At 58.4% G+C, this 27850-nt stretch overlaps 1 protein-coding gene across 5 annotated transcripts in view; it reads left to right on the top strand.

Moving 5' to 3' along the window:
* SLC38A10 (solute carrier family 38 member 10) overlaps positions 1–27850 on the top strand; it is a 45402-nt gene that overhangs the window by 16079 nt on the left and 1473 nt on the right. The window contains exons 8-16 of one of the 5 annotated variants that reach the window (XM_086685575.1): positions 604–786; positions 4636–4744; positions 5799–5905; positions 17173–17329; positions 22556–22723; positions 23026–23481; positions 24124–24252; positions 25398–25421; positions 27479–27640. In XM_086685575.1, coding sequence (XP_086541701.1) covers positions 604–786; positions 4636–4744; positions 5799–5905; positions 17173–17329; positions 22556–22723; positions 23026–23481; positions 24124–24252; positions 25398–25421; positions 27479–27640 — 1495 coding nt within the window. Of the gene's footprint in view, positions 1–603; positions 787–4632; positions 4745–5798; positions 5906–17172; positions 17330–22555; positions 22724–23025; positions 23482–24123; positions 24253–25397; positions 25422–27478; positions 27641–27850 lie in introns of all 5 variants that reach the window. The other 4 variants (XM_086685577.1, XM_086685574.1, XM_086685578.1 and 1 more) reach the window with 4 other exon arrangements.

Below are 27850 nucleotides of genomic sequence, written 5' to 3'. Positions count from 1 at the left end.
AGGGGGCGTGTCTGTTAACAGAAACTAGAAAGCGTAAGATCGCGGAGGAAGAAAATAACCTCCGGTTCCAGCCCCCAGGTGCCATTACAGTTGACATTTTGGTAGATTTTTTTCCACACTTCTTAGTGTTCCCATTTGTTCTGGTTTTTGCATCGCACACAAAATCATCGCTGTGCCGAGATCCCAGCTTGTTTCCCCGAGCCTCGCGGCCTCTGCGTCGTGTCGGTTTCTGCAGATGGTCCACACAGATTGTCGTCCACGCGGTGTCCGTCCTCGGGCGAGCACGGTGTGCCCCACGGCTCCCGGGTTTGGGTTTTGCACCAGATGAAGACCGGCCGCCGTACGGGGCCTGCGGGGCGTCCAGAGGCTTCCTTCCGCTGGGGCGGCTCCGCTTCCCCGGTGCCTGCTGTCCCCGCGGGAAGCTCCCGGAGCCTCGGCAGAATTGAGCCTTCCGGTCGTGGGGGGCGGGGGGGGGCGGTTTGCAAGCCAGAGTCCGACGTGCGCCATGGGCTTGCCGGAGCTGCTTGTGCAAGGGCCTGTGGCTGCCTCCGGGGGTGGGGAGCACGGCCCCACCGCCCGCCCTCCGCTGCTGTCCTTCCACAGGTGGGCTTCTTCGGCTACGTGAGCTTCACCGAGGCCACCGCGGGCAACGTGCTGATGCACTTTCCCTCCAACCTGGTGACGGAGATGATGCGCGTGGGCTTCATGATGTCGGTGGCCGTGGGCTTCCCCATGATGATCCTGCCGTGCCGACAGGCCTTGAACACACTGCTCTTCGAGCAGCAGGTAAGGCTCTCGAGGCCCTTCGGACCGCACTTGGCCAGGGAAATGCTTTCCTGATCTGAATCGTGTTCTCTTTTGTTGGCTTTTGCTGGGTCTTTTCTTTCCTGGGTGGTGGTAGGGGGAGCTTTTCCTAGTTAAAAATGGAAAAGCTTTGGGACACCCGGGTGGTTCAGGTGGTTGAGCGTCTGACCCTTGATTTCAGCTTGGGCCATGATCCCAGGTCATGGGATCGAGCCCTGCATTGGGCTCCATGCTGAGCGTGGAACCTGCTAGAGATTCCCTCCCTCCCTCCCTCCCTCTCTCTCTCACTCTCTCCCCCCTCCTTCCCCCTCCCTCCCCCTCCCTCCCTCCCCCCTCCCTCCCCCCAGCTCATGTATTTGCACGTGTGCATGCTCTTTCTCTCTCTCAAAAAAAATTAAATTAAAAAAATGGAAAAGCTTTGATTAAAGTGAAATCTTTTATACGGACTTATCTTAATTAAAAATAATTTTTTATATATTTTATATGTTTACTTTGAGAGAGAGGGAGGGTGCATGCACACACACGTGCACAGGAGAGGGGCAGAGAGAGTGGGAGAAAGAATCCTATGTAGGCGTGTGCTGTGAGCACCAAGCCCGACCAGGGCTCCATCCTGAGAACTGCGAGATCGTGACCTGAGCTGAAATCAAGAGTCAGCACTCAACTAACTGAGCCACTAGGCACCTAGGAATTTCTTTAATGTTTATTATTTTTTTTAATTAAAAAAAACAATTTTTAGGTTTACTTATTTTGAGAGAGACAGCACAAGCAGGGCAGGGGCAGAGAGAGTGGGGAACAGAGGATCCAAAGCAGGCTCTGTGCTGACAGCAGAAAGCCCGATGTGGGGCTTAAACCCACGAACCACGAGATCATGACCTGAGCCAAAGTCAGACACTTAACCGACTGAGCCACCCAGGCGCCCCAAATGTTTATTCATTTTTGAGAGAGAGCGTGAGTGGGGTAGGAGCAGAGAGAGAGGGAGACACAGAATCTGAAGCAGGCTCCAGGCTCCAAGCTGTCAGCACAGAGCCTGATGTGGGGCTCGAACCCACGAACCGGGAGATCATGACCTGAGCCGAAGTTGGACGCTCAAACGACTGAGCGACCAGGCACCTTAGGATTATTATTATTATTACTTTTTTAAGCCAACTTTGGAGAGAAGAGCTGGAACGAAGGGGTCTGTTCACGTGGGGCGCGTGGAGAGTGTCTGGGCAGCGAAGGCCCACTCCCATGACTATACAGCCCCCTGCTGTCATCCCCAAAACAGCGATGCAGCAGGAAACTGGGCCCTTGAAGCTGTGGAATGTGTGGGAACGTGGAAGAGCCACTTTGTGACGATGGCCAGGTCGGCACTGGGGTCGGCGCCCGGTGCTCTCCATGCTGGTGGAACTTAAAGTTTCAGCAGTTTGACAAAAGCTTCCAGAAGAGGCTGAGTTTCCTTCACTTTCATGTGTGCACTCAGGGCCCTGCTTAGCCCTTTATGAGACATTTTCCCATGCATGGGTTGGAACTGGAAGTTTCTCTCGGCTCTGTGTTGCCAAGTCAAAAACAGAAGTTCTGTGTCACAGTTCGTGCCCCAAGTTGTGGGAGTCCCCGTCCTTCTCGGGAGCCCACAGCCTCGCAGCTTCTTTTGCAGCTTCTTTCCGCGGCCGTGTCTTGTGACTCTGGCCTGAGGTCCTTGAGTCTGGTCTGCGGTGTCAGCCAGGACTCCTGGTGGCCGCACAAGTTCCACGTGAACTGCTGAGGCCGCGGGGCAGGTGGGGAGTTTGGGGTCTTGAACTCCAGGAGACGGGGGGTCCAGTAGCCAGATTGGGTAGGGTGGGCTGCCGGGGCCTCCAGAAGAGCTAGAGTGGGGCCTGCTGTCCACGTGGTTGGCATGCGCTCGAGGCGGCCACCCCCCAAACCCCCGCCCCCACTGGTGGTGCCACCAGAAACGGCACCTCGTGGCAGAGGCTGAGTCCTGAAGGACTGGCTGTCCTTCCACCTCCAGTTTGTCCCCCTCACCCCCCGTCGTTCAGGTACCTGGGCGCCAGGCATGGCATGACGTCGCACTTTGTCCCTTGGGGGTGGTGGCTGGGTCGTCTCCCCGCCCCACCTCTGCACTGTGAGTTGCTCGCGTCCATCTTTCACGGTCTGTTGCCAACACACGCTTAGTGTATGAGCGGCATTTGTGCCTCTGTATATAATGCATTTTTATCATTTATGTTATTTTTTTTAATGTTTATTTTGAGAGAGAGACAGAGCATGAGCGGGAGAGGAGCAGAGAGAGAGGGAGACACAGAATCCGAAGCAGGCTCCAGGCTCCGAGCTGTCAGCACAGAGCCTGTCGCGGGGCTCGAATCCACGAGCAGTGAGATCATGACCTGAGCCAAAGTTGGACACTTAACGGGCTAAGCCAGCCAGGCACCCCAATTTTTATCGTTTAAGAAGTAAAATCCATAGTGGCATTAGAGGAAATAGTAAATCAAGGAAAAAAGCTCAGGTGGCTGGGTGGCTCAGCCGGTTGAGCATCCCATTCTTGATTTCGGTTCAGGTCAGTATCCCGGGGTCGTGGGATTGAGCCCCACGTTGGGCTCCATGCTGAGCACAGACCCTGTTTGAGATTCTCTTTCTCCTTCTCACTGCCTTGTGCTCACGCCCCCCCCCACAAAAATAAAGACAAATAAATAATTAAAAAGGTTCTCTCTCTCCCTCTGCCCCTCCCCCCCACTCGCATGTTCTCTCTCTCTCTCAAATAAAAAATAAAAATTTTAAAAATGAAGAAAGAGACTTCATCTGTGTCTCTCCGTCCTCCCACAGATGACGTGGCAAGTGTGTGTCTCTTTAGAGTCCTTCCCTGAGTGCACTCCCGTCTGCGAGTGCGTGTCTCCAACGTGTCAGCCAAACACCTCCCCGCCCTTGCTCTGGGTCCCAGCTCTTGTGGGTGCTCCGGTCGTTGCGGGGCGTTCACGCGTGACCTCTCAGGGGTGACTCTGTCCCGACCTCCTCCGCACATGGAGCTTCCCCTTCCCCCCCCCCCATCTTGGAGTACCGGGTAGGTTTCTAGGCAGGAGTTCTCGGGTCCAGAGGGGTAGCCCTAACACCCCCCCCTCGCCAGACCAGGTGCGAGCCGTCCTCCTAAGCCGCTCAGAAACTCGGGCTGCGGCCGTCCTAAGAAAGCCGCCTGTGTCAAGGTCTATTCTGGAAATCGGGTGCTTTGAACTTCTGGTTATGGAAGGTTCTGAGGCTCCCCCGGAGAGGTGTTTCCCAGCCCACAAACGGGAACCGCGGTCAGCCCCTCCTGTGTGCCCAGCGCTGCTCTGGTGCGCGAGCCTTGGTTACACTGCGCGGCATCCTTTCCTTCCTCTCGGGCTGCGTGTCCAGCGCCTGGAAGGGACAGTGGGTGGCACCGGGTGGCACGAGGGTGTGCCGGGAGTGGGCGCCCCGGGGCTCCCGCTGCGCTCTGAAGCCATCAGCCGGTGTGCGCGGGGCTGGGGCTGGGCTCTGGTGTCCGTGCTGCTACCAGGCGGCGCGGTCCTCCGTCTCTCCTGCGGGTTGCTCTAAAGGAAGACGGAAGGATCTGCCGCTCACGTGTCGAGAAATGGAGTTCTCCGGTTTCCCTTCCCCGCCGGACGTGAGGCGCAGCCTGTGCCTTCCTGGCGTCTCGCCGGTTTGGGTTTCCGGTTCCCAGTCACATTGCCGAGCCGGGCAGTGCCGCGTCTGGAGCGCGGCTGGCGGCCTCGTCCTCACCCGTCGGCGGCACAAGGCAGGGCCCTTTGAGGGCGTCCTGGCTGGAGCGCGGGGAGGAGATCGGTCATTTTGAAACCTTTGTTTTTGTTTTCTTTCACCCAGCAGAAAGATGGCACCTTTACCGCTGGGGGGTACATGCCCCCTCTGCGGTTTAAAGCGCTCACCCTCTCTGTCGTCTTTGGAACCATGGTCGGTGGAATCATGATCCCAAACGGTGAGTGTGGCGGGGAGGCCGCTCCGGGGCCCGATCTCCTGCCGGCCCTCTGCCTGTCCCCCGTCCTCCTGCGTCCCTGTGTTACGCGTAGGGACCCCGGAGCCGTCCCTGCCTGGAGTCTCTTTCAACCAGGACACATCCCAGAGTCTCATGCCACCCTCCCTGGTGTCCTAGAACAGTCTAGACACCCTCAGTGAATCTTTGGCACCCCAAGAAAAGTGTGGGATGAACGTCTCGGCGTCAGGGAACCACTAGCACTTGAGCCCTGGGTGGAGACGGAGGTGCGGGGACGCGGGCCCGGTTTGTGAAAACGAGGGGCTGCGGCAGCTCCTGTGCTCTTGACTCCCGGTTTTGATGACACATCACCGAGGGAGGACCCGAGCAGGGTCTGAGCTCTCAAACGCGTTCTCCCGGACACGCAGAGCTTCCTGCCATCGGATACCCGGCGGGGACTGCATGCGCTCCCCCCAGGTAACCGACCAGGCGTCCGCACTCCATGCGTCCTGGCTTCCACACGTCCGAGGACCCGTCCTGCTCCATCTCTCGCCGAGCGAGGCGGAGGGGGTGGTGATTTAAGATGAGCCATCCGAGAAGCCCCTGCTGGACAACCACGTGCTCTGGGAGGAACCAGGGCGGTGCTCTCAGGGCTCGCTTTGGGCCGGACCCTATCGAGAGATGCCCGCTCCTGCCTCGCCAAGGCCCACACGGTCGAGGGAGGGAGCCGCGTTGGCCCCATTTCACTGGCCAGGAACTGAGGTGCAGGCAGCATGGAGCTAGGCTGAGACTCCACTGCCGGGAAGGCGTGGCCTCTTGGCCTCTGGTTCTCCTGGGGCCGCCGGCCCCACACCGTGCCCCCCTGTAGCCTCGGACGGCGTCCCCTTCACTGTGGCTGTGGGCACGGGAGGGGTGCCTCCGCTCCCACTCGTGTTCTGGAGGCGTGCGTGGAGGGGCCTCGTGGCCAGGGGCTTGCTCGCCTGGGCCTGCTGAGAGCTTTCATTCGGTCCCTTGCCGGAGCCGCTGGCCCTCACCCCTCCCTGTTGCTTCCTGTTCCCAGTGGAGACGATCCTGGGCCTCACGGGCGCCACGATGGGAAGCCTCATCTGCTTCATTTGTCCGGCTCTGATCCATAAGAAAATCCACAAGAACGCCCTTTCCTCCCAGGTGAGTGTGGCTCGGCCCCTCGGGCTGGGTCTGGGCTCGGGGCGAGGCGGGGGGTCATGCTGTCCCACGAGGGCTTCTCAGGAGGTGAGGTCCTTGGTCCGGATGGTGCAGGAGGCACAGGGCCAGGCCACACAACTGCCATGCGGACGTGGGGAGGTTCCCGGGGGCCAGGTGCGTGTGTCGCACCAGCTTCCTCAGCCGAGCGCCGAATACCGGAGTGCTTTTGTGCGACCGTGTGTCTGGACGGTGAGTGGTGCTTCCGTGAGTGCGTGTGCGCTGCACGCTTCGCACCCCTCCCCAGCTCCCCCCTTCCCCCCCCTCCCGCCGCGGCGCCCCCACTGTCTCCCTGGACCGCGTGATGGGGTGCCCTCTGCCGCGTGGAGACAACTGTGACGACTGTGTGTGTGCCCGAGTGCTGGGATAGACTTGCCTCTTGCCAACCTGGTAGGGGCTTGCTGAGTTCTTCCCCGCCGGTGTGGTTTGGTGACTGTTTCAGGAGTACCGTGTACTATGCATACAGCAGAGCCCCTAATTCTCTGCGCACAGCCTGACCCCTTGCTAAGTGAACCCAGCCACAGAGCCACCGTGGCAGGTTTAGAACATTCCAGCACGCGAAGGCTCCCTGGGGTGCCTCACAGTCTTTCCCCTCCAAAGGTTACTGCTCGTCTGTCTTCTGATCTCTTGGAAAAACTGTGCCTGTCTTCGAGTTGGGGGTAAATGGAGTCTAACAATGCGTGTTTGTGTACGTCTGGCCTCCTTACCCAAGCGTCACATCTGCGACCCGCTGTGTCGCCGCGGGGTCGGGCAGCTTGCCTCTTCTTGCTGCGTGACATCGCATGGTTCCCCCAGGGCAGACGGTGGGGCCCTCCACGAGACTCTTCTGTGATGTGCGTGCAGCACGTCGGTGATTCACTGCGGCAGGGGTAGCGGGTCCCGGGCTTACGTCCCCCCAGCTTCGGCAGCTTTTGCCAAACTTCTGCCGGTTTTCCAAAAGTGGTCTTCTGGCCCCACATTAGAATTCCAGTTGCTTTTGCATCTGCTGTCCTGGTCACAGATGCTAGTCCTTCCGAGGGCTGTGCGGTGGCACCTCGTGTGGGTTTTAATTTGCAGTTCCCATGGGGCGTTTGCGTGGCTCAGTCAGTTGAGCGACCAACTTTGGCTCAGGTCACGATCTCACAGTTTGTGAGTTCGAGCCCCGCGTCGGGCTCTGTGCTGACAGCTCGGAGCCTGGAGCCTGGAGCCTGCTTCGGATTCTGTGCCTCCCTCTCTCTCTGCCCCAACCCACTCGCATTCTGTCTCTCTCTCTCTCAAAAATAAGTAAACATCAAAAAAATTAAAAAACAAATTTGCAGTTCCCAGATGACTAGTGGTGTTGAGCCCCCTCACATGGGCATGTCCGCCGTGGGAGCTTCTGTGACTGCCTTTCACATCTTGTCCCGTTTCAGCTAGTGAGTTGTTGGTCTTTCTTTTTATAAACAGTCTTTTTTTTCTTTTTAATTTTAAAAATTTAATTTAGTTTATTTATTTTAGAGAGAAAAAGAAAGAGTGGCACAAGGGACATAGGGGGAGAGAGAGAGAGAATCCCATGAAGGGCAGAGAGAGAGGGAGAGAGAGTGCAGAGCCGGAAGCAGGGCTCGAGCTCACGAACCGTGAGATCACGACCTGAGCCGAGGTTGGATGCTTAACCGACTGAGCCACCCAGGCGTGTTGTCTTTCTCTTAATGATTTTGTGGAAGTTCTTAGAAGATTCCGGATCTAAATCTTTTTTCAGAAATACCTACTGCCGATGTTTTCGCTCTTGGCGACCTTTCCACTTCCTTCGTGATACCTTTTGACCAACAGCTGTTCTTCATTTTAGTGTACTTCAGTTTGTCACCCTTCTTTTGCTGGGTGCTTTTTATGTGCTGTTTTAGAAACGTTTGCCCACTGCAGGGTCCTACGGATAGCCTCCCGGGTTAGACTCTGGAAGCTTTTATCATTCACATTCAGATGCACACTCTGTCTGGAACGGATGGGGAGGTAGGGTGAGGGCTTCTAGCTGATTGCACCCTCTGTTTCCTCATTTTCGTTCTGTCTTCTTTGCCCACGGTTTCTCTTTAGATTTCCAGACCTTTGGGGTTCCCGGTAACCTTTTGTACTACTGTTTCCAAGCACGATCCCCTTGTGGTTGGAGAACATACGCTGAAGAACTTGAATTTCGGCGCTTTGACATTTCTGAGGCTTGTTTTGTGTCCCAGCACGTGGTCTTCTCCAGTGGATGCTCAGGGCCTGTGGGTGGTTAGACCATTTACTAACTGCGATTTTCAGATCTTACGTGGTCTTGCTCGATTTTTGACCTCGTGTATCAGTTAGGGGAAAGATAGGACAAGTCAGGCTGTAATTGTAGGTTTGTTTATTTCTCCTTTTAGGTGTATCAGTCTTTGCTCTTTATCTTGAAGCTATGTTATTAGGAGCATATTGTTTTAGGCTGGTTGTTTCTTGTTAAAACTAACCCTTTTTGGGGCGCCTGGGTGGCTCAGTCAGTTGAGCAACCAGCTTCAGCTCAGGTCATGATCTTGAGGTTCATGAGTTCGAGCCCCGCGTCGGGCTCTCTGCTGTCAGTGCAGAGCCCGCTTGGGATCCTCCGTCCCCGCCCTGTCTCTGCCCCTCCCCTGTTTGTGCTCTCAAAAATAAACAAACATTTAACATTTTTTTTTTTTTAAACCCAACTAACCCTTTTTCCTGTGAAACGTCTCTTTTTATCTTCGGGACTGCTTCTGTCCTTAAAGTTGGTCTTGTCTGATATAGCGTGACTAACTTGACTTTGCTTTGGATTAATATTTACACAGTATAGTTTTCTATCCTTTTTTGATCTCTCTATGCTTTTTATATTTGTGGTATGTCTTAGATAACAGCATGTAGTTGGCTTTTGTAGTGTTTTGTTTTTATCCAGTTTGTTAATAAGAGTATTTAAGATTAAAAAAAAAAGGGTAAGATTTTTTTTTTTTTTTTAACATTTATTTATCTTTGAGAGACAGAGAGAGACAGAGTATGAGCAGGGGAGGGGCAGAGAGGAAGGGAGACACAGAATCCGAAGCAGGCGCCAGGCTCCAAGCTGTCAGCACAGAGCCTGAGGCAGGGCTCGAACCTACAAACCATGAGATCATGACCTGAGCCGAAGTCGGATGCTAAACCGACTGAACTCAGGCACCCCAAGATTTTTTTATAGGGAATATAATTACTGATTTGGGGGGGATTAAAACTTCCGTCTTACTCTTTGTTTTTTATTTGTCCTATCTGTTCTTTTTTTGTTTGTTTCTTTCTTGCTGACTTTTGGATAAGTCAGGCATTTTAAGTATTCGTCTTTTTTTTTTTTTTTTAATTTTTTAATGTTTATTTTTTTGAGAGAGAGATGGAGTGTGAGCAGGGGAGGGGCAGAGAGAGAGGGAAACACAGAATCCAGAGCAGGCTCCAGGCTCTGAGCTGTCAGCACAGAGCCTGATGTGGGGCCGAACCCCTGAACCATGAGATCATGACCTGAGCCAAAGTCGGACAATTAACCGACTGAGCCACCCAGGCGCCCCTTAAGTATTCACCTTTTTATTTTTCTCTTAGCTGGAGTTGCACGTTTCTGTTCTAATGGTTATACAAGGCAGTTTAATATGGATCTTAGAGTTGGCTATAAATTATTTTTACCATTTCCCGGATAAGACAAGTATCCCATGATATTTTGCCTCTGTTTATCTTCCTTTAGCCTTTGGTGCTGTTGTTTTTGTGTATTTTAGTTTTACAACTTCTTTTTTTATGTGTGTTTTAATTACATATATATTTTAAACATCACAAGATACCGTTACTGTTTTAAGTTGTCAGTGTTATTTGTATTGATCCTTTGCAGCCTCTTGGTTTTCTGTCACTTGGTCCTGTCTTCTGGTGTGCTTGGTAGTTTCTGTTTGAGAACTGGTAGAGATTCTGAAAGATGCTGCCTTCCAGCAGACAGAGGATGGGCAGGAGGCCTGTATTCAGTTGAGGTGAGCCTGTTTGTGGTTTGCCTCACTCCTAGGGCACAGCCCTTCCAGGGTCTCAGTTCAACGCCGTCGCCCTCACACTGCTGAATTCTCTGCTTAGCTTTGATTTTCTTGGCAGGTGCTCCTTGCGCCTCTCTGCGTAGCTGGTAGCTGGCATGTGCCTTGGGGAGAACTGCACACGGGGTGTGGGTGCCCTTCTCCAAGGATGGTGGCGCTTGAGTTCTGGATGCTGGAGCGCCCACACCCCTAGCCCCTGGTGCCCGCCTTGCATGTTGTGCCAGCTCCAGGCTGCTGCTCTCTTGCCTGGTGCTCAGTGCCACGGGTCGGGAGGAGCCGGGGCCTCTGTGCTGGCCTCCATCCTCACGGGCAGTCTCAGTGGCCCAGGTTGTCTGCCGCTATCTTCAACTCGGTGATTTTAGTGAGTTCTGGGAATTAACTAGCCCATGACTGCCAGATTGCACACGTTTTTTCCTTCATCAAGTCCCAGAGTTTTAGTCCCTCAGACTCTTGTAAGGGAAAAAAGTCAGTTAGAAAGGCCCACCTCTCAGTATGATTTTTAAAAATTCTTTTCCTCGGTTCTAGTACTGTCATGACTTCATTTTTTTCCCCTTTGAATCTTTGATCATCTGTGTCTTATTTTGGGGTAAGAAGCAAAGCCGACTCATTAGCTGTCGCTCTGTCCCCGACGTGCCATGTCACTGCTCCCACGTGTATAGATGCTTCGTGTGCATGGGCCTCACGTGGGACTTGCATTCAAAGGTACCGCTGGTGGGGGTGCCTGCGTGGCTCAGTCAGTTAAGCCTCCCACTTCGGCTCAGGTCATGATCTCATGGTCTGTGAGTTCGAGCCCCACGTCGGGCTCTGTGCTGACAGCTCAGAGCCTGGAGCCTGCTTCGGATTCTGTGTCTCCTTCTCTTTCTGCCCTTCCGCCTCTCATGTGCGCGCGCACTCTCTCTCTCTATCTCTCAAAAATAAATAGACATTAAAAAATTTTTAAAAACAAAAAAAAAGTACCTCTGGCCTGCCCTGTCGTGCAGCCGTCCACGCTGCTTGCTGCCATGGCCCGTGGTAGCGCAGGGGCCCCTGCACTGTGACGCATCGTTCTGGAGACTTTTTTTAAAATTTGGATCCAACTATTTTTTTTTAAGGCGTATTTATTTTTAGTAATCCTACACCCAGTGTGGGGCTTGAACTCAACCACCCTGAGATCAAGAGTCACATGCCCACCCCCCCGGCCTCCTGACTGAGCCAGCTAGGCACCCTGCCCTGGAAACGTTTTAATTCTGATCTCTTGTCCTCACTCTTATTAATGACATTTCTGGATGTGCTCGCCTGTGCATTTTCCATATGAATGTTCGAATTAGCCGATCTGACTCTTAACAAAACTAAATCCAGCTTTTTGGTTTTTGGTCGAGTTGGAATTCACTGAAACTGTAGGTTAATTTGGAAAGTGCCATCTTTCCGTTCTAGCTGATCTGCAGTGTGTACGGAGCAGCCTTCCTGGGCGTCCTAGGGTGTGGTGTCCTGTCCGCCTCTCCCAGGCTGTCCTGTGCGTCTGCGCCACCGGGATCTCCTTTTCTGCAAAAGCTCTTCTCCCTGCTTGTGTGTAGGGGCCTGTCTCCTTCACATGTCAGCTCTTTACCCACCGTACAGGGTCTCTGATAATCTCACCTCCTCCTTTCCAGGGGTTACGACTTCTCTTTCCTCGTGTGTGTATGTGTGTGTGTGTGTGTGTGTGTGTGTGTGTGTGTGTGTGTGTGTGTCCTGCCCCTCTGGCCGTGGTGCTGGCAGTGGGAGGGGCTGGCAGTGGGAGGAGTGGCAGTGGGAGGGGCCTCGTCACTCAGCGGGGACAGCTCCTGGTCTTTAACCGGTGAGCCTGGTGCTGGCTGTGGCTTCGTGCATGGAGAATTCCATACATTCACACACCTCTGCACATACACCTACATAAACACACACGGAATCGTGGTGGAGAAGCCCCTCCCTGTGCCTGCTTTACTGTGTTTTTTTAATTTTTTTAACATCTATATATTTAGTTATTTTTGAGAGAGAAAGAGAGAGCAAGTAGGGGAGGGGCACAGAGAGAGGGAGACAGAATCCCAAGCAGGCTCCAGGCTCTGGGCTGTCAGCACAGAGCCTGATGTGCTGCTTGAACCCACGAACTGTGAGATCATGATAAATTGTTTTTTAAGGGGCGCCTGGGTGGCGCAGTCGGTTAAGCGTCCGACTTCAGCCAGGTCACGATCTCGCGGTCCGGGAGTTCGAGCCCCGCGTCGGGCTCTGGGCTGATGGCTCAGAGCCTGGAGCCTGTTTCCGATTCTGTGTCTCCCTCTCTCTCTGCCCCTCCCCCGTTCATGCTCTGTCTCTCTCTGTCCCAAAAATAAATAAAAAAAAACAAAAAAAAAAACCATTGGAAATTGTTTTTTAATGTTTATTTATTTATTTTTGAGAGAGAGAGAGAGCCAGCAAGTAGGGGAGGGTATGGTTTTTTAAATCTAGAGAGCACATTGAATTGTATTAACCATTTGTGGAGAAGGTGGTTAAGTTTCTCTCTCTGACTTAGTGCCCTGATGAGTTGTATCACAAGTCAGTTCTGGAGTGGACCATCTGACCGTGGCCTACCTTTCACCTGCTGCTGCTTTTGTTTGCGTTCTATTTCCGAACATGTAGCTTTCACATGTTGAGGAGAACATCTCCCAAGGGACACACTTGGAAATGTGGCTGGAGGTCGGTGCGCATAGACCTGGGGCCCTGGGGGCACCCGCTTGGCTCCCGCCTCCTTTCTGTCCCAGGAGCTCCAGGTGCTGCTCCTGTCAAAGGCACAGACTGGGCATCAGGCCCAGGGTCCGCTCTCCCCAGCCCACCTGAGTGCTCTTTGACACAACAGTGCTTGTCCCTGGACACCGGCCTGGACAGGAGCTGGACTGGGGGTGCGTGGGTGATGGGTGTGTCGGGGCGGGGCTGCAGAAAGTCCCAAAAGAAGGAGTGTCCTGAGAAACATTCTGGAAGAAGGAGCAAGGACTGTGCAAACACCATGAGCCCTTAGTGAACCGAAAAGGAACATTATCTGCCATAGTGCATTCATTCTTTATCTTGAGAATCAGAGACTACATTAGAGTGTCTGTCCTGTCCTGACCTAGGTAGAGGGTTCTGGAATTGGCGCGCTGCGTCCTGGAAGCCAGCAGGGGGCTCAGGAGCCATGGGAGGGGCCCCCGGAAGAGAGCAGAGGTTCTGCGGGCGCCCAGGGCATGGCCTGTGCAGCTCACCGGTGCAGCCGTTCTCCGGGCGCCCAGCGGGCAGCAGCTGACCCAGGCAGGGCCGGAAGGTTGGCTCTGTGCTCCTGGAAGGGCGCGAGTGAGTGAATGCACACCGAGTCTTGGATTCCAGTGAGTCACCCCACGTTGCCTGCTGACCTCGACCGGAGCCTGACGCCGGAGACCCTCCGGCTGGGATCTGTGGGCTGGGGCCGGAGTGCCCGTCAGACACTGGCCGTGCTGACCCGGAGACCAGAACCAGGGCGTGTGGCCGCAGGCTGGCCCGAGCCCATCTCCAGGTGTGTGTTCATCGTTGAGGTGCAGAATTTGAGCCTGTGTGTTGTTCACATAGGCTTCCGTGTGCGAAGCAAAAGGGAACCTTTTCCGTGCCCCTGGGTGCCTTTCTCTCTGAGTCCGGGACCTCAGCAGATCTGGAGGTTACAGGTCACGGCTTGAGGGGTGCTCCGGGACATCATGTCACGTGTGGCCCCCAGGCCAAGCCCCTGGTGTTGCCAAGCCTGGGCCAAGCCCTCAGAATGTCTTTTTTTTTTTTTTTTTTTTTTTTAATTTTTCTTTAATGTTTATTTTTGAAAGGGAGAGACAGAGTGCGAGTTGGGGAGGGGCAGAGAGAGAGGGAGGCACAGAATCCAAAGCAGGCTCCAGTCTCTGAGCTGTCAGCACAGAGCCGGATGCGGGGCTCGAACTCACAAACAGTGAGATCAGACCTGAGCTGAAGTCAGACGCTTAACCAACTGAGCCACCCAGGCGCCCCAAGCCCTCAGAATGTATTGTGTCTGTCTCCTCCTGGTGGTCCGGCAGGGGGACTGTGAAGTCAGAAGGCTGGCCCACTGGGCACACTCGTGAGCCTTATCCTGTTGGACGCACACAGGGCTAGACCCAGAAGGGGCTGGGCTTGGGGCTTCCGGGCTGAGGCTGAGGCTGAGGCTGAGCTCCAGGGACTGGAACTCCCTACTCCCATCTTAGGCCGTGCACCCCTACACCACTGCTCCCTGTCTCTCCGCTCCTGGCCCGGATGGCACAGAGCTCGGCTCCTTCCTCCAGGAGCAGGGCCCCTTATCCGGGACTTTAGAGCACCCGCCATCATTCCTGTTTGCACATTCCGTATCCAGCCTCCAAAGGCCCCGGGAGCCCTGGGCCTCGTAGAGCTCCAGGCTGTGCTCGTGGGCCTGTGGTCAGCACGTACTTGTCATGGCTGCCTGGGGGGACTTGGGCGGCACCTTTGCCCTTTCCCAGTGCCCGGCCCACCTGGGGCTCCCGGCACCGTCATGTGGCCGTGTTCCTGCTCCTTCCTTGGCTCCGGCCGACTCTTGCCTCCAACGTTCCTGCTCGCAGATGGCGGTCTGGTCACCATGTGAGCCATCACCCTGCGGACCAAAACTTGCCTGGTGTCCGGTGTGGTCCCCCAGTGTCCTCACTGGCGCCCGTGTGCCATTAATCTCGCGGCTTCCCCGAAGCGGGAGCGGCTCTGACTTCCCTGCCCTGGGGCTTCTGTGGGCCTGTGGTGTTTCTCCAGAGGAAAGGTGAGGGTAGAGAGCTGAGATGTGTGGCTCCTCATAGAGCCTCTGGTCGGTCCCGCGGGCTGCTCACGCTGGGGACAGCAGTCCGCTGGCGAGTGCCCCGCAGGGCCCGGGGCTGGCGTGCAAACCAGGTGTGTCAGGAGACGGGTGGGGTCTCGGTGAAGGAGGCGCAGGGACTGCCACTGGGTGGGGAGCGTGGGTGGAGCTTTGGGCCATGTCCTACGAGGGGGGGACTTGGGACGTCCAGGCCGGTGGCCGGGGCAGGCGTCTGCTTGGGACCCAGTGGAGCTGAGCTTGTTCTCTGGAACCTCTTGGTCCCATGCAGGCCCTCCTTTATAAAGCAACCTTAAGTTGTAACCTGTCAGTCTTCTTTGGGAAGCTCGGCTGTCTCCCGGTACTGGTGGAGTTGACGTTTTTTATTTTTATTTTTATGTTTTTTTATCTTTTTCAATAAAAAAATTTTTTTTTAATTTTTTTAAGTTTTTTTATTTATTCATTTTGAGAGAGACAGAGTGAGCAGGGGAGGGAGGGAGAGAGAGGGAGAGAGAGAATCCCAAGCAGGCTCTGCACCATCAGCGCAGAGCCCGACGTGGGGCTCGAACTCACGAAACCATGAGATCGTGACCTGAGCCGAAACCGAGAGCTGGGTGCTCAACTTACTGAGCCACCCAGGCGCCCCCCCAAAAAATTTTTTTTACTGCTTATTTATTTTTGAGAGAGAGAGAGTGCGAATGGGGGAAGGGAAGAGAGAGACGGAGACCTAGAATCCGAAGCAGGCTCCGGGCTCCGAGCTGTCGGCACAGAGCCCGACGGGAGGCCTGAACTCACGAGCCGAACTGTGAGATCATGACCTGAGCCGAAGTGGGAAACTTAATCGACTGAGCCACCCAGGCGCCCATGTTTTTTTATCTTGTGTGGGGTATTTTTCTTTTAAGCCTAGAAAGCAGAGTGTTACAGTAAGTCCTTCAGAGTCACGGGGGAAATGACTTTGGTCATCTCTGGACACCATCTTTGCTCCACGAATCTCACCTTCCCGGAAAGATGTCGTGTGCTAAAGCTGAGCGTGCTCAAGCAGGGTGTGAGCATACTTGGCGGCGGCAGGGGCGGGGGAGGTCACGGTCAGGCCCTCTTGACCCCAGTCTGCAGATGGCTTCTCCTGCCTCCCAGATCTTGCACGTACCTCGGGTAGCCCCACTGCACCTGACTGTGGCAGGTGGGTGGGGGGTCGCTTCTGGGGGGCTCTGGGAATCCATAGGCCCCCCCTGAGCCACAGCTGACCTCGGAAGCATGGCCTGCACTTGGCCTGTGTGAGCGCCGAACCAGCAGGGTGTTTGGAGCGGCGGGGCAGAGGTGGACCTGTCCTGGAGGCTCTCCCGTCGCTCTGGCCCACCCTTGTGAGTGGGGGCCTTTCCTCCTGGGACCGCCCCTTCTCCAGCTGTGTTGGACCCAGAAAGGCTCACTGGTTATTCTGAACGGATACGTTTTAGAGTCGACGGACGTGCCCTTCAGAAAAAGGTATTGAGTTCTGAGGCTCAGAGTGCGTGCAGGTGAGTGGCAGGCTCTCCCTGGCTCCTGGGGCAGGTCGCCCCGCGGGCTCCTCCCCTGCGGACTCTGCAGGACCAGAGTTCCTGCTCCCCGGGGAGAGCCTGGTGGGCCGGGCGCAGGCAGGGCAGAAATAGCAGCATCCACTGCTGCGGCGGCACAAATAACGCAGCGTTGGTCCGACGTGTGCGCGTCTTAAAATAGCTGCAGGAGGAGACGGCCTTATATAATGTGGGGTTTGTCGTACTGAATTACTGAGGGCAGCGTCTGTGACGAGCCGCGGCTCCTTCACGGGAGGGACGGGTTCGGGGATGAGGCCCCCCCGGCGGTCAGCAGCGCCTCCAGCACCGCTCCCTGGGCGGCCCCGATGGCACCCTCCTCTGAAGAGGACGCGGAGCCGCCGCCTCCATGGCTTTCTCTCTGTCTGTGCCAGCGGCCCTGGGCTCGTCCAGCTCAGTGGGTGACGCTGGAGGCGGACGATCGCACCCGGGCTGTGCGGAGCCAGGCCCCCAGGGGCCTGGGCCCTCTGCAAGGTCGTTGGGTGAAGGGTGGGAGGCGCAGGGGCCCCCTTCGAGTCGGTGATGGGGCCTGACCCCTGCAGCCACAGGTGCACGGGTCCGGCTTGGGGGTCAGCTGTCTGCAGGCCGCCCTCAAGCTGCCCTCACGCGGCCCCCAGCCCGCCCTCCCCCCACCGCCAGCATGGCTCAAGCCGGTTTCGCTGACGATTCGGTCACGTTCACCAGTTAGGAGCCACCGTCTCCCAGCAGCCGGCGTGAGTGGTCGGCAGGCTGGCGGGACCATGGCCCGTGTGCCCTGTGCTCCCCAGCCCCTCTTGCTGTGTGCTGCGCCCACTCGCCCCCTCCTCCCCTGCGCAGGGCAGGGCCGCAGGAACTGCCTGACCCCTTTTGCTCTTGGGTCTTTGTCTCGTCCAGGTGGTGCTCTGGGTTGGCCTGGGCATCCTGGTGGTCAGCACACACACTACCCTGTCCGTGAGCGAGGAGGCCCCTGTGGACTTGGCCGAGGAAGCCCCGGCCGGCCGGCTGGAAGAGGCCGAGGGCATCATAAAGGCAGAGGCAGCCCGGCTCCCAGGTAGGCAGCTCCCAGGGGCGCACACGGCCCCGCAGCCTCCTCGGGGCACCCTGGCGGCATCACCTCAGGGTCGTGGTGTGCAGAAGGCGCTTTCCAGGTTGTCTCACCTGCCCCTGTCCTGTTGGGGTGATAAGTGGGGCAGGGGGCCTCCAGGGCAGGGTACGGCCACCTGCTTGCCAGGGGACAGATGGCAGATGGTGGGCAGCAGACAGCAGGGTTGAGATCTCCTTGCCCACCATTCGGTGCGCCCACAGGTAAGCGGATGAGTGGGTGTTACCACATTTGCTTGCTCTGTTGTGAGTTTGTAGGGTTCGAGCCAGGTTTTGCCTGGACAAAGTCAGCAACGCCCTTGGCTTTGTTTGATGTTCCGCATTGCTCTCGGCACCCCCGCCTCCGCCCCGACGTCGATGGGTGATGACCCACGCGGCCTGCTACATCCGCGGGCTGGCCTCGGAAGGCCCGCTGGGCTGTGGCTCTGTCACCCCACCTGTGGCCGTGCCCGTGGGGTGCAGGGTAGTTTCTGAGCGTGATTTTCCAGGGTACAGAAGGGGGTCCATTGTGTCCGGAGTCGGTTGGAAGAGAAGAGGTTTCTTTGAGCCTGTGGTCCTTCCAGGCAAAGCTGGGAGGCGTGCGGGGAGGACCTCCTCCGTGCTGGGCCCTCACCCCCAGCGTTGGCCCTGCACGGCGTCAGGCTTGGGCGCCGGCGGGCTGTGCTTCTGTGGCAGCGTTCACTCCGGGAGCTCCTGCTCTGACGACAGTTGTATGCGTCCGAGCTAGCAGTGCGCCTGTGCGTGTCTGACTCCCCTCCCCTGCAAAGAGACCCCCACTTGGATTGAGATTCGCCAGGCTGCCTGCCAGACTTACCCCTCGGGAGGAGGCCTCCTAGGGGAGGCCGTTTGCTCGTGGGTTTCAGGTGTCTGTTGACGCCGATAGCTAAGGAGTGCCTGCCCTAGGTGGGAGCCCCGGTCTCCCCACCTACCGTGACTGATAAGAGAGAAGGTCCCAAAGGGCTGGCGAGAGAATTGCCAGCGGTTGGAGGCACGCGGCCCTTGGATGTGTTGCCGCGTCTGTCTCCGGCCTTGAGAGCCCCTGGCTGCGTCAGTGCACCCCACAGACTCCCCTACAGGAGTGAACAGTCCGTCCTGCGGCTCAGAGGAGCCGGCTCTGCTCTCTTCTGCCTTCTCGGGGTGGCGGGGGCCGGCGGAAAGATTCCCCTTCTGGGATCCCTGCGGAGAGGACCCCGAGAATGGCAGCGTTCGCCAGGGAAACAAATAAGGGTGGTCGGAAGCTGCCTGAGCGTCCCACCCTGAGTTGCACGGGTTGGGCAGTTTGGATGGAGAAAGTCCACTTGAAGAGGGAAGTGGGTGGCCTGCACCTGCCACGTTGACAGCCCACCGGGTCTCTCACCACCAGGCATCTTGTGTGCTTTGGGGATGATCCTGGCAGAACTGGACTCGGGCACCAGTGTCCCCATCTCAGCCGGCTGTGGGTTTTCCAGCATCCGTCGGCACCCGGCTGCCTGTCCCCGTGGCCGCCGTAGTCCACGGCCTGTGTCAGCAGCTGCATCCTGTCATGGAGGCGGGCTCTGGGCCCTTGGCTCACCTGGAGCCCGCTGAGGGCACATCTGGTTTCCATTTCTTCCACGAGGCTGTAACGAAACACATGGCCCCCCTTGGAACCACATGCCATTTGTTTTTAGCGCGTTCTCCGTTTTTCTCGCCCCGGCCTCCCCCGTAATTGATGGGTTGCCTCGTTGAAGCAGAGCTGGGACCTCGGGGCCTGCCCCGTCCGTGTGCACACCCTGTCGGACTTCTGCCCGTCAGCCGGAGTGGGGTTTTATTGGTTTCTTTGATGTTGGAGAGGCCAAAATGGTGCTGGCTTTCCTTAGAGCCCCAAGCGGGCCCCGGGACAGATGATGGCGGTCCTGCCCTGCTGGGGACACACGTAACCGGCACCCATGGCCGGGCACCCCTGGGGAGCAGAGCCCCGGACGTGCAGGTGTGGCAAACAGCGAGTGTGGAGGAACGAGGTTGCTGATTCCCGTGAGGCAATTATCTGTTAAAAAGGCTAATTAGGCCATTTATCTCCTCTATCTGATGGCACCCTAGAGGGTCTGGCTGGGCAGGTCGGGTTCTGTAACTTGTTTGGCTCCCTCCTTTGAATGCGCCACGTCCCCTCTCCTCTTTCCCCTCCCAGCGTTCCCTCCCCGCCCCGCGTCCCCACTGTGTATGTGTCAGAGCCCCCTTGGCCCACACTGTCCCCGCCAGCGCCCTGCGGGGGCACGGCTGGCTTCTGCTCTGTGGGGGAGGAACAAGAAGGGCCAGGACGGGCCCTGCGGGTGTTGGGCCGGAGCGCGGGTGACACGGTGGCCGTGCCTGTGGACTCAGGCAGCAGAGGGTGACCGCCGGCCCGAGTGGCAGCTCGCCACTGGGCCCCCTCGCCCCACACCCTCTCGCCCGAGGACTCGCCCCTGCACACAGGCGCGAAAGCGCGTGCACTCTGTGACAGATGCCAGTGCGTGTGAGGGGGACGTGGCTCCACACGCGTCTGCCTTCTCTCAGCCAGGGCAGCGGGGCCCCACCTCGGCTCTCCCGGGTCCCGGCCGCTGTGCTGCCCCCATGGTTTCTGCCCGTGGCGGGACACGGCAGTGAGATAACTCCGCCAGCCCCGCTGTGCCGGGTTCAGGGGGGACCCGTGGGGCAGGGAGGGCACTGCCCCCGGTGTGCGGCCCTGAGCGACCTGGACCTGCCCTCGGAGTCCCCCCTCCAGCTGCTCTCCCAGGAGAACCGGGCCCATGGTGGTTCTCGCACCCTTGGGAAGGCGGGAGAAGGCCGTCATCGCGACGCGGTCAAGTCCAGGACAGTGCGGTTCAGACAGAAGTGCTTGCTAAGCTGCTCACAGCAACGTCCAGGCAGGTGTTTCCAAGGCGCGCTGGAAACCGGTCACCAGAAAGTTCCCTAAAAGCGGGGCCCGGCTTCCTCATGCACCGTCAGGCAGCTGCTCTTGCTTTATGAGTACGTGGTCCTGGGGCCCTGTGCGTGTCCTGAATCGGGGTTCCCCTCCAGTTGACAGGGACCCCGTGTCTGTGGACTCGGGCGTGATTGGAAAGGTCCCGTTACTTTGGTGCTTGATGGTCTGAGGTGATTGCCTTCCATCCTGACCACTGAGTGCCCGGAGAGAGGCCTGTGATGCCGGTGATCAGCAGCATGTATCCCAACTCAGAACGGGGTTCTGGAGGGGAGAGCCAACAAGGAGGCACCCCCAGTCCCTGGTCCTCAAGTGCAGACTTCCTGGGGGCAGGGGGCAGGGCTGCTCTGGGGGCTGGGCCCCCCCCCAGACTGCGTCCCCGATTCCAAACACAGAGCCCAGGGCACAGTTCCGGGAGCTCCTGGCGTCCAGCTCACTGAGCCAGAATCACGGACTCGATGCCTATGCTGGACGCTGGAAAGGGAAGTCTGACGAGTAACCGTCTGTCGGCCTGTCTTGGGGCGCTCCCAGCCCGCAGCACAGTCAGGAGGGTGCGCGGGTCCCTGCCACCAGGCGGCGCAGTTCTAAGTGTGGCACAAGGCCCCTGAGAACCAGCCCGCCCCGCCCCGGGCAGCATGAGGCACAGACATGGGATTTTCCTGGGTCGTCAGTGGTCGCTGGTAACCGGGAGCCACGACCCTGAGGCTGAGTGACGGGGTCGCTGGAGAAGCCAAGGTGCCACTCTGCTCACTGGGCCATTTCCTGTGTGTGCGGCCCCAGCAGACTGGTGAGCACGGGCTGCTTTTCAGTCACTGATTCCGAGGGTTTGTTTGCTGCGCCAGGAGGCGTGGCTGGCAAGCTGTGCCCTACGAAGAGCCCCGTTCTAGGTGAGGAAGGACTGGTTGTTGCTGTGGACAGTGATGCCGGGGGTCAGGCCAGCAGCTGGGCGGGGGGGTGCCCACACAGGGCTCCCCTCGGCCCAGACCACGCCAGGCCCTCCCTGCTCTCGTGGCGGACTCACCTCGTTCCCTGCTGAGACAGGACCATGCACAGGCCTCTCGGTCCCGTGCTAGCATGGCGGTCTTCTCTGCTTTCCCGTGTTTTTCCTTCCTCTCCTGGCCTTTTTTCTTAGCTCTGTAATCCACTGGTCAGACACCTTGATTTATTGGCGGTTCCTGTTGGAGCATGGGGCCCCGGGAAGGGGTTAATTGTGTGCCGGCGACCAGAACATTTTCACCTGCCCAGGCGACTTCACAAGCTTACTGTTATCAGCCACTTGGTTAAGCTGTAGAGTTCGGAGTCTGCTTCCTGCCGGCTCGCCCCCGCCACCTGGCAGGGCCCCAGTTTGGTGAGGGCGCTATCCCAAGTTGTCGTGTGAGCGTGCCTCCCCTGGCTGGCACGTTGGGTCGGCCTGGGTAATTTCCTTGGGGAGAGGCCAGGCCCCGTCTGAACAGGATTGCTGTGACCCCAGCCTCCCCGCCTCGCCTCCCCCCAACACTGCTCAGGCCAGCAGCACTGCTGCCCGCGGAGGACGAGTTGGGAAGCAGAGGGTGACATGGCGGGTTTTTTGGGTTTTTTTGAAGTTTCTTTTCCCAGGGTGTTTAGTTTCTGCCACATTTGCCTAACGTTTTCAGTGGAGACCATTTCCTAAGAGGCTCCGTTTTGGCCCCGGCGTGTGGGCCCCACGGTTGCTGTGCAGGTGGGCTATGGCTCAGGACGGCTGTGTGGGGACAGGCCGCGGCACTCAGGCCGGGCCGGGGTGCCGCTTCCCAGGCTCTACTGCTTGCCCTCGTCTTCCTTGGACGCTAATTTTCACCGTCTGCAGTACGACGTGGACAGATGGCACATCGGCCTCCATAAGCGTCTCCCGTTTCCGTGCTGGCCTGCAGCAAGGGCTTGAGTTAGGGCAGGGTGGTGGTTCCGGAGAAAGGGGGACCCTGGGCCGATGCCGGTGAAGCGCGGGCTCGTGCTGCCATCTGGTGGTGACGGCCAGCGTTACGTGGAGTGTTGCTCTTCTGCACCCAGTTAGGTGTAAATTGCATCTTGACCTATTTTTGTTACGAATACACGTGAAAAATGACGGCTTTCTGTGCTACTTAGCTGCTAACGAAGGAGCAGGAGAAAGATAACTGCTGAGGCTCTGCCATTCGGCCAGGAAATGTGATTACTTACAATCTAGGGAAAACCGCCCGGTTCCCGTGCCGATTGGCGGTGTGGCCATGTGGAAACCCTGCTCAATTAGCTGCGCCGTGCTTACAGGCCAGAACCCGCTGGTGGACGTGGCCGAGGACGGCCGAGACAAGCCGAAGCTGCCGAATAACAAAGAGGAGACGGAGCAGGCCCAGATTAAGGGCCCTGTGAACGTGCCCCAGAGGGAGGATGCCAAGAACAAACAGGAGGAGGTGCAGCTGGACCGCCCCGGCCAAGGTGGGGTGCGCGCCGGCAGGGCGGGGGAGGGGCCTGCCTCCCTTCTGGTCCTTTCGGCCTCCTTCCTTCTTTGATCCAGGTGGCTGTTCCTCCCCTGGCCACAGCAGCCGGGCCCCTTTTGTAGTTTTCCAGGAGGAATATCAGCGCTTGGACAAAAGTCCGATCCGTAAAAGGTGGCGCTTGCCAGCCCGTGTGCCACCGTCGGGCACTAGAACTCACTCCCCACCCCCACCCCCACCTCCACCCCCAGGATGGAGACCACCCTCCCCCGCCTGCTCCTCCACACACCCGTTTCCTTCCAGGCGCTGTGCTCCCGATGGGCGAGGCCCACCGCCACGAGCCCCCCGTCCCTCATGACAAGGTGGTGGTGGACGAGGGGGAGGACCAAGAAGAAGCAGAGGAGAAGGAGCGTCCGTCCAAGCACCTGGATGAAAAGGCTGTGGGCGGCAAGGCTCAGATGGCACCGCCTCTGCCAGATTCAGAAAGAGAGAGACCCAGACAGGACCAGGGCTTGGAGGCAGCAGGTGGTCTCCCCAGAGAGCCCCAGAAGGTTCCAGAAGAAAATGGCCAGCCAGCCGTCGAGCCTGTGAAGGAGGACCGGGGGCCAGGAGACAGGGGTCTGCGTCCGGGGCCCCAGACCGTGCTCCCCGAGGGGCAGGACGCCCCGGCGGCGGGCGCAGGGGAGCGAGCAGGCGGGATCCCGCTGCCAGGCCGGGCTGCAGGGGCGGCGGGCGAGCTGGTGGAGAAGAGTCAGCCCGGTGGGTGTCAGTGGGCTTGTCTCGGCAGACTCCTCTCCCTCGAGAGGCTCCCGTGCCGTGGGCCCCGCTGGGTGGGGAGGGGGGCTGGGGCGGGGCCGTGGGGGCTGACTGTCGTCACTGTAGTCCCTACTCTCTTGCTCGGCTCCCGAGACCGGCATGTCAGTAAGTGAGCGTAGCGGCCCCTTCAGCAGCTGTTGGGGAACCTGGGAGTCTGGTGGCTTGACAGCTACCGTGGTATCTGTCACACAGTTGTCTGCCGGACCGCTAAATGTCAGGTGCCGCGCTGTGCCTGTGTGTGTGGGCACACACGGGGGACGGGCGGGGAGTGCTTGACAGGTACCACGTTGTTAAGTGCCGTCTGAGTGCTGGTTGGGACGGTTCTCGCATGTTAATTGGTGAAGGTGGTTAACGCTGGCTCGCTGCCACGAGCCCGTGAGCCTGTTAAATATGTTTTTACGACTTCCCCGGTGATCGTCAGGTTGGGTATGAGCCTGCTGACAGAGGGGCCGCGTGGAGGGGGGTTTTCGGAAGCAGCTCCCCTCCTTGTCCCTCCTCTGCCGCCCTCTGCCCCCACCCCCTCCCCACCCGCCTGCCGCTTCCCTCTGAACTCTTTGCCAACCTCCAGAATCTTCGTGTGTGCAGGTGGGAAGGTTCCCCTCCCGGTGAAGCTGGCCCCCGAGCCTGGGCCGCAGGCAGAGCTGCGAGAACAGAGGAACGCGGAGGGCCAGGGCGCGGGCCAGGGCGGAGGCCACGCTGGCAGCAAACTGGAGGGTAAGGCCTTCGCCTTCTTGCCGCATCCTCCCTAGGGCCCCGCGACGTTCTGCTCCTCCCTCCCAGACCCACGGCCATGACGGAGAAGGTGCCTGTCCTCCTGGGGGGTCCTTTCGAGGTGTCCCCAGCCCATCCCCCACCTCGGTACTTCCTGGTGTCCCCCTGAGGAGAGACTCAAACCACCCCCTCCCCACCAGCAGCTTTCTCTCGGGCCCCTCCCTAGGCACAGTTTTTGCGTCTCTTTCTCCCCTTAAGAGAACATCTGTCGCCCTGTCACACGGTTCTCCGTTCCCATTTGTAGCTCCTCGAAAGCAGCTACGCGCGTGTAGTGACGAGCGCCGCCAGGCGTAGGCGAGTTTGAGCGCCCAGACGCTGCTCGTGTTCAGGATGTGTCTTCCCCAGGACCCAGTTGGGCAGGGGGCTGTTGTTGCCCTTAGCTCGGGGGGAGATCTGTGCCACCCGCGGTGAAGACTGGCACCTGTCCCAAAACAAGAGTCTGTCGTGCTTTCCTCCAGCGGTTCACCTCCCTTTCGACCTTCGAGCCTCTTTGGGGGTGACCCCCTCCTAGCGGCCCCTCCCCGTCGGACACTGCCTCTGTAGCGTGGGTGGGGGCAGCCTTCCCGGCTCGTAATCTCCTGGTGACCAGGGGCCCTCTGTGCATGTGCTCGCCCGGTGAGAACCCAGCCCTGGCCTCACCGACTTTGTCTGAGGCGTGGCCCCCGTGAGCCCTGCGAGGACGTTTCTCCCTGTGCTCCCGGGGTCTGCGCGGGGATCTCGCTGGAGCAGCACTGGGGGCAGCTCCTGGTACACGTGCCTCGCCTCCCCCCCCTCCCCCCCAGCTGCTTCCCAGCGGGTCTCGTGGGGTCGGCCAGCTCCAAGCACTGAGCCTGGGAATGTCTGCTGAACCTCTGAACAGCCAGACACCCGAACCAAGAGGCACTGGAGTTCGGGGGGTGCTTTAGGAATTTCACACGTGTTGCTTTGTCTTTGGTTTCAGTCTCCCTGTGTTTATTGATTCCGGTCCTTATAATCTATTGCCTAAACCTGTTTGATTCTTTTGATTTTTTTTTTTTCTTTCTGAAAAGAGAATTTTCACAGTTTCCTATTCTGCCTTTCTTCCGTACGCCTCTCAATGGGATGAACAGCTGAAATCAAAAAGATAGTAGCAGGTATGAATCCAGAGGAGCGCGTCCCGATAGAAAGCCTGCTTGCGGAGGGTGTAAAGCTGCAGGAACAGAGATGCCACGGGCAGGCTGTCCGTAACAGCCAGACCCCGGGAGCCACACACATAGCCTGTCCCCCGGGCTTGGCCCCAGCCCCTTAGCTGGGGTCCCCCTGGTGCCCCAACTCACGGCTTTTCACAAACGGCCCGGCCCTGGAGGGCAGTGGGTGCTGTCTGTAAGTGCCATTTGCTTCCGGCGTCCCCTGAGGACGGGGCCCACGTGTAACTCCTGCCGCGTGCATGGCCCCGTGTGACTCTGTCTGCATGGCTGTTACGTTGCATCTGTGAGGCCAGTCCCTGTGGTCCCGGGGGCCGGGCTCTGCCTGTGGGCACGGCCTGCCACCACTCCGGTTCACATCTGCCCCGTGTGTTGCTTCTGGCTGGACATGACATGGTGTCACCTCACTCCTCTTCCAGCATCCGTCTGGTCCCCCAGGGGGCCGCGGAGGATGGGGCCTGCCTCCTCCAGCACTGCGGATGGGCGGTTTGGGCAGCATGTGGGGCTGTCCTTGTACCATTGACCATGATGTGGCCATGAGCCACAGGTACCCAGGGTGACAGCGAGGCCCACGGCTCAGGTGGCTGGTCTAGAGCCCTGTGGAGATGGCGCGGAGTGCTTCCTTCACGCAAACGGGGCGTGTGGAGCCCCGCGTCGGTCTATGGAATGTGGCTCGGGCAGGCGTCTTCATGACCTCAGGGTGTCTGGATGGGCGCCTGGGGAGCGGGGGCTGCTGAGGGGCCCTGTCCTCTGCCTGGCCCTGCCTTCTGTGTCACCTGGTCCTCCTGTCCTCCCTGAGGGTCTGGCTCAGCATACTCCTCACTGGCCTCTGGGGGAAGGCCACTGCGGCCCCTGGGAGGAGGCCAACCCCGTGCTATTGTAGCACGTCACAGGTCACCATTGGGGAGGACGGGCCAGCACTTCTGCGTGTGCCCGGCTGTGGGGCCTGGTCGGGATGTTTGCATGACCACTCACGGAACGTTTTTCTTCGTTCCGAACTTTCCCCCCGACCGGCCCTAACCGCTCACATCATCTTCCACGGCCTCCTCTGTAGAGACATGCGTGTTGTAGAAGTCGCATAAGCTGTGGCTGCTCGCTGCGAAAAGCTGACCCAGCGCCAAAGCATTTGTAGCGGACACAAGCTCCCGTGTGCCCGCCGGTGGCTGCCGGGCGCTCGGACTCCAGGCCTCTTCCTGGGCCCTTGCTCTGCGTTGGTGGTACAAAGAAAGCACGGCGGGCCTTCTTACACGCACCTGCTGCTCTGGCCTCCTCCCATTCCAGCCTGGCACTGCTCTAGGGCCGGCCCGCAGCCCGTCTCCAGAGCGGCAGGCAGGGGCAGCGTCGGGACCCCTGTGCGCCAGCAGCCGGCCTCTGGTCCATCAGGTCGCAGGTCTGGTCCCTGCTGGAAAGGAAGGCAATTGTTTGCCCTTTTTTTTTTTTTTTAATCTTTATTTTTGAGAGACAGACACAGCGCACAAGCGGGGGAGGGGCAGGGAGAGAGGGAGGCACAGAGTCTGAAGCGGGCTCCAGGCCCTGAGTTGTCAGCACAGAGCCCGATGCAGGGTTTGAACCCACAAACCGTGAGATCATGACCCGAGCTGACGTCGGACGCTTAACTGACTGAGCCCCCCAGGAGCCCCAAATTCTGTTTGTTTCTGAAGTTCTCAACTTGGCAGACGCTTTCTTAGAGAATTGGTATTGTTTCTGTAGAACAGTCTGCAGTTTAAATCACCCAGCCCAGAAGGCCACCATCACTGCCATCGTGGCCCAGAACCTTCTCTGGGGCTTTTCTCAGCCTTTATTCCCAGCAAGTGACAATCAAAGCAGCTGGGACCCCGCCGGGCGTGGCTAAACCACAGGCCCACGTGAGCCGGCACCGGTGCAGGGTGTGCTGGGGTGTGTCCCCGCAGGCGACCCGGTGGTGTGGCCGCACGTCTCGCACTCCCCTCCGGCCGGCACAGCCCCCGTGCAGCGGGGCCGGCTCTCACCGCGCCTTGTCCCAACAGAAGCTGGCCGGGCGGAGATGCTGGACCACGCCGTCCTGCTGCAGGTGATCAAGGAGCAGCAGGTGCAGCAGAAGCGGCTGCTGGACCAGCAGGAGAAGCTGCTGGCGGTGATCGAGGAGCAGCACAAGGAGATCCACCAGCAGAGGCAGGACGGCGAGGAGGGCAAGTCGGGGCCGGATCGGGAAGGGGGTGGTCCCTGGACGCAGGATGCCGGCAGTGTCTCCCGGCGTCCCCGTGTGGCTGGGTGCGTGGCTCCGGGGCCTAGAGTCCCCCTGGGGGCTTGTGTTTCTTAACACGGCTCCGCTGGCCAGTTCTCCTTTCCAGTCCCTTCGTCAGCAGCTTCTCACTTCTGTAGCCAAACCGGTGGCCTCC

Source organism: Puma concolor, chromosome E1 (genome assembly GCF_028749965.1).
Source record: "Puma concolor isolate L17-30 chromosome E1, mPumCon1.1.hap2, whole genome shotgun sequence".
Taxonomy (NCBI): domain Eukaryota; kingdom Metazoa; phylum Chordata; class Mammalia; order Carnivora; family Felidae; genus Puma; species Puma concolor.
This window is presented reverse-complemented; position numbering and strand designations above follow the sequence as displayed.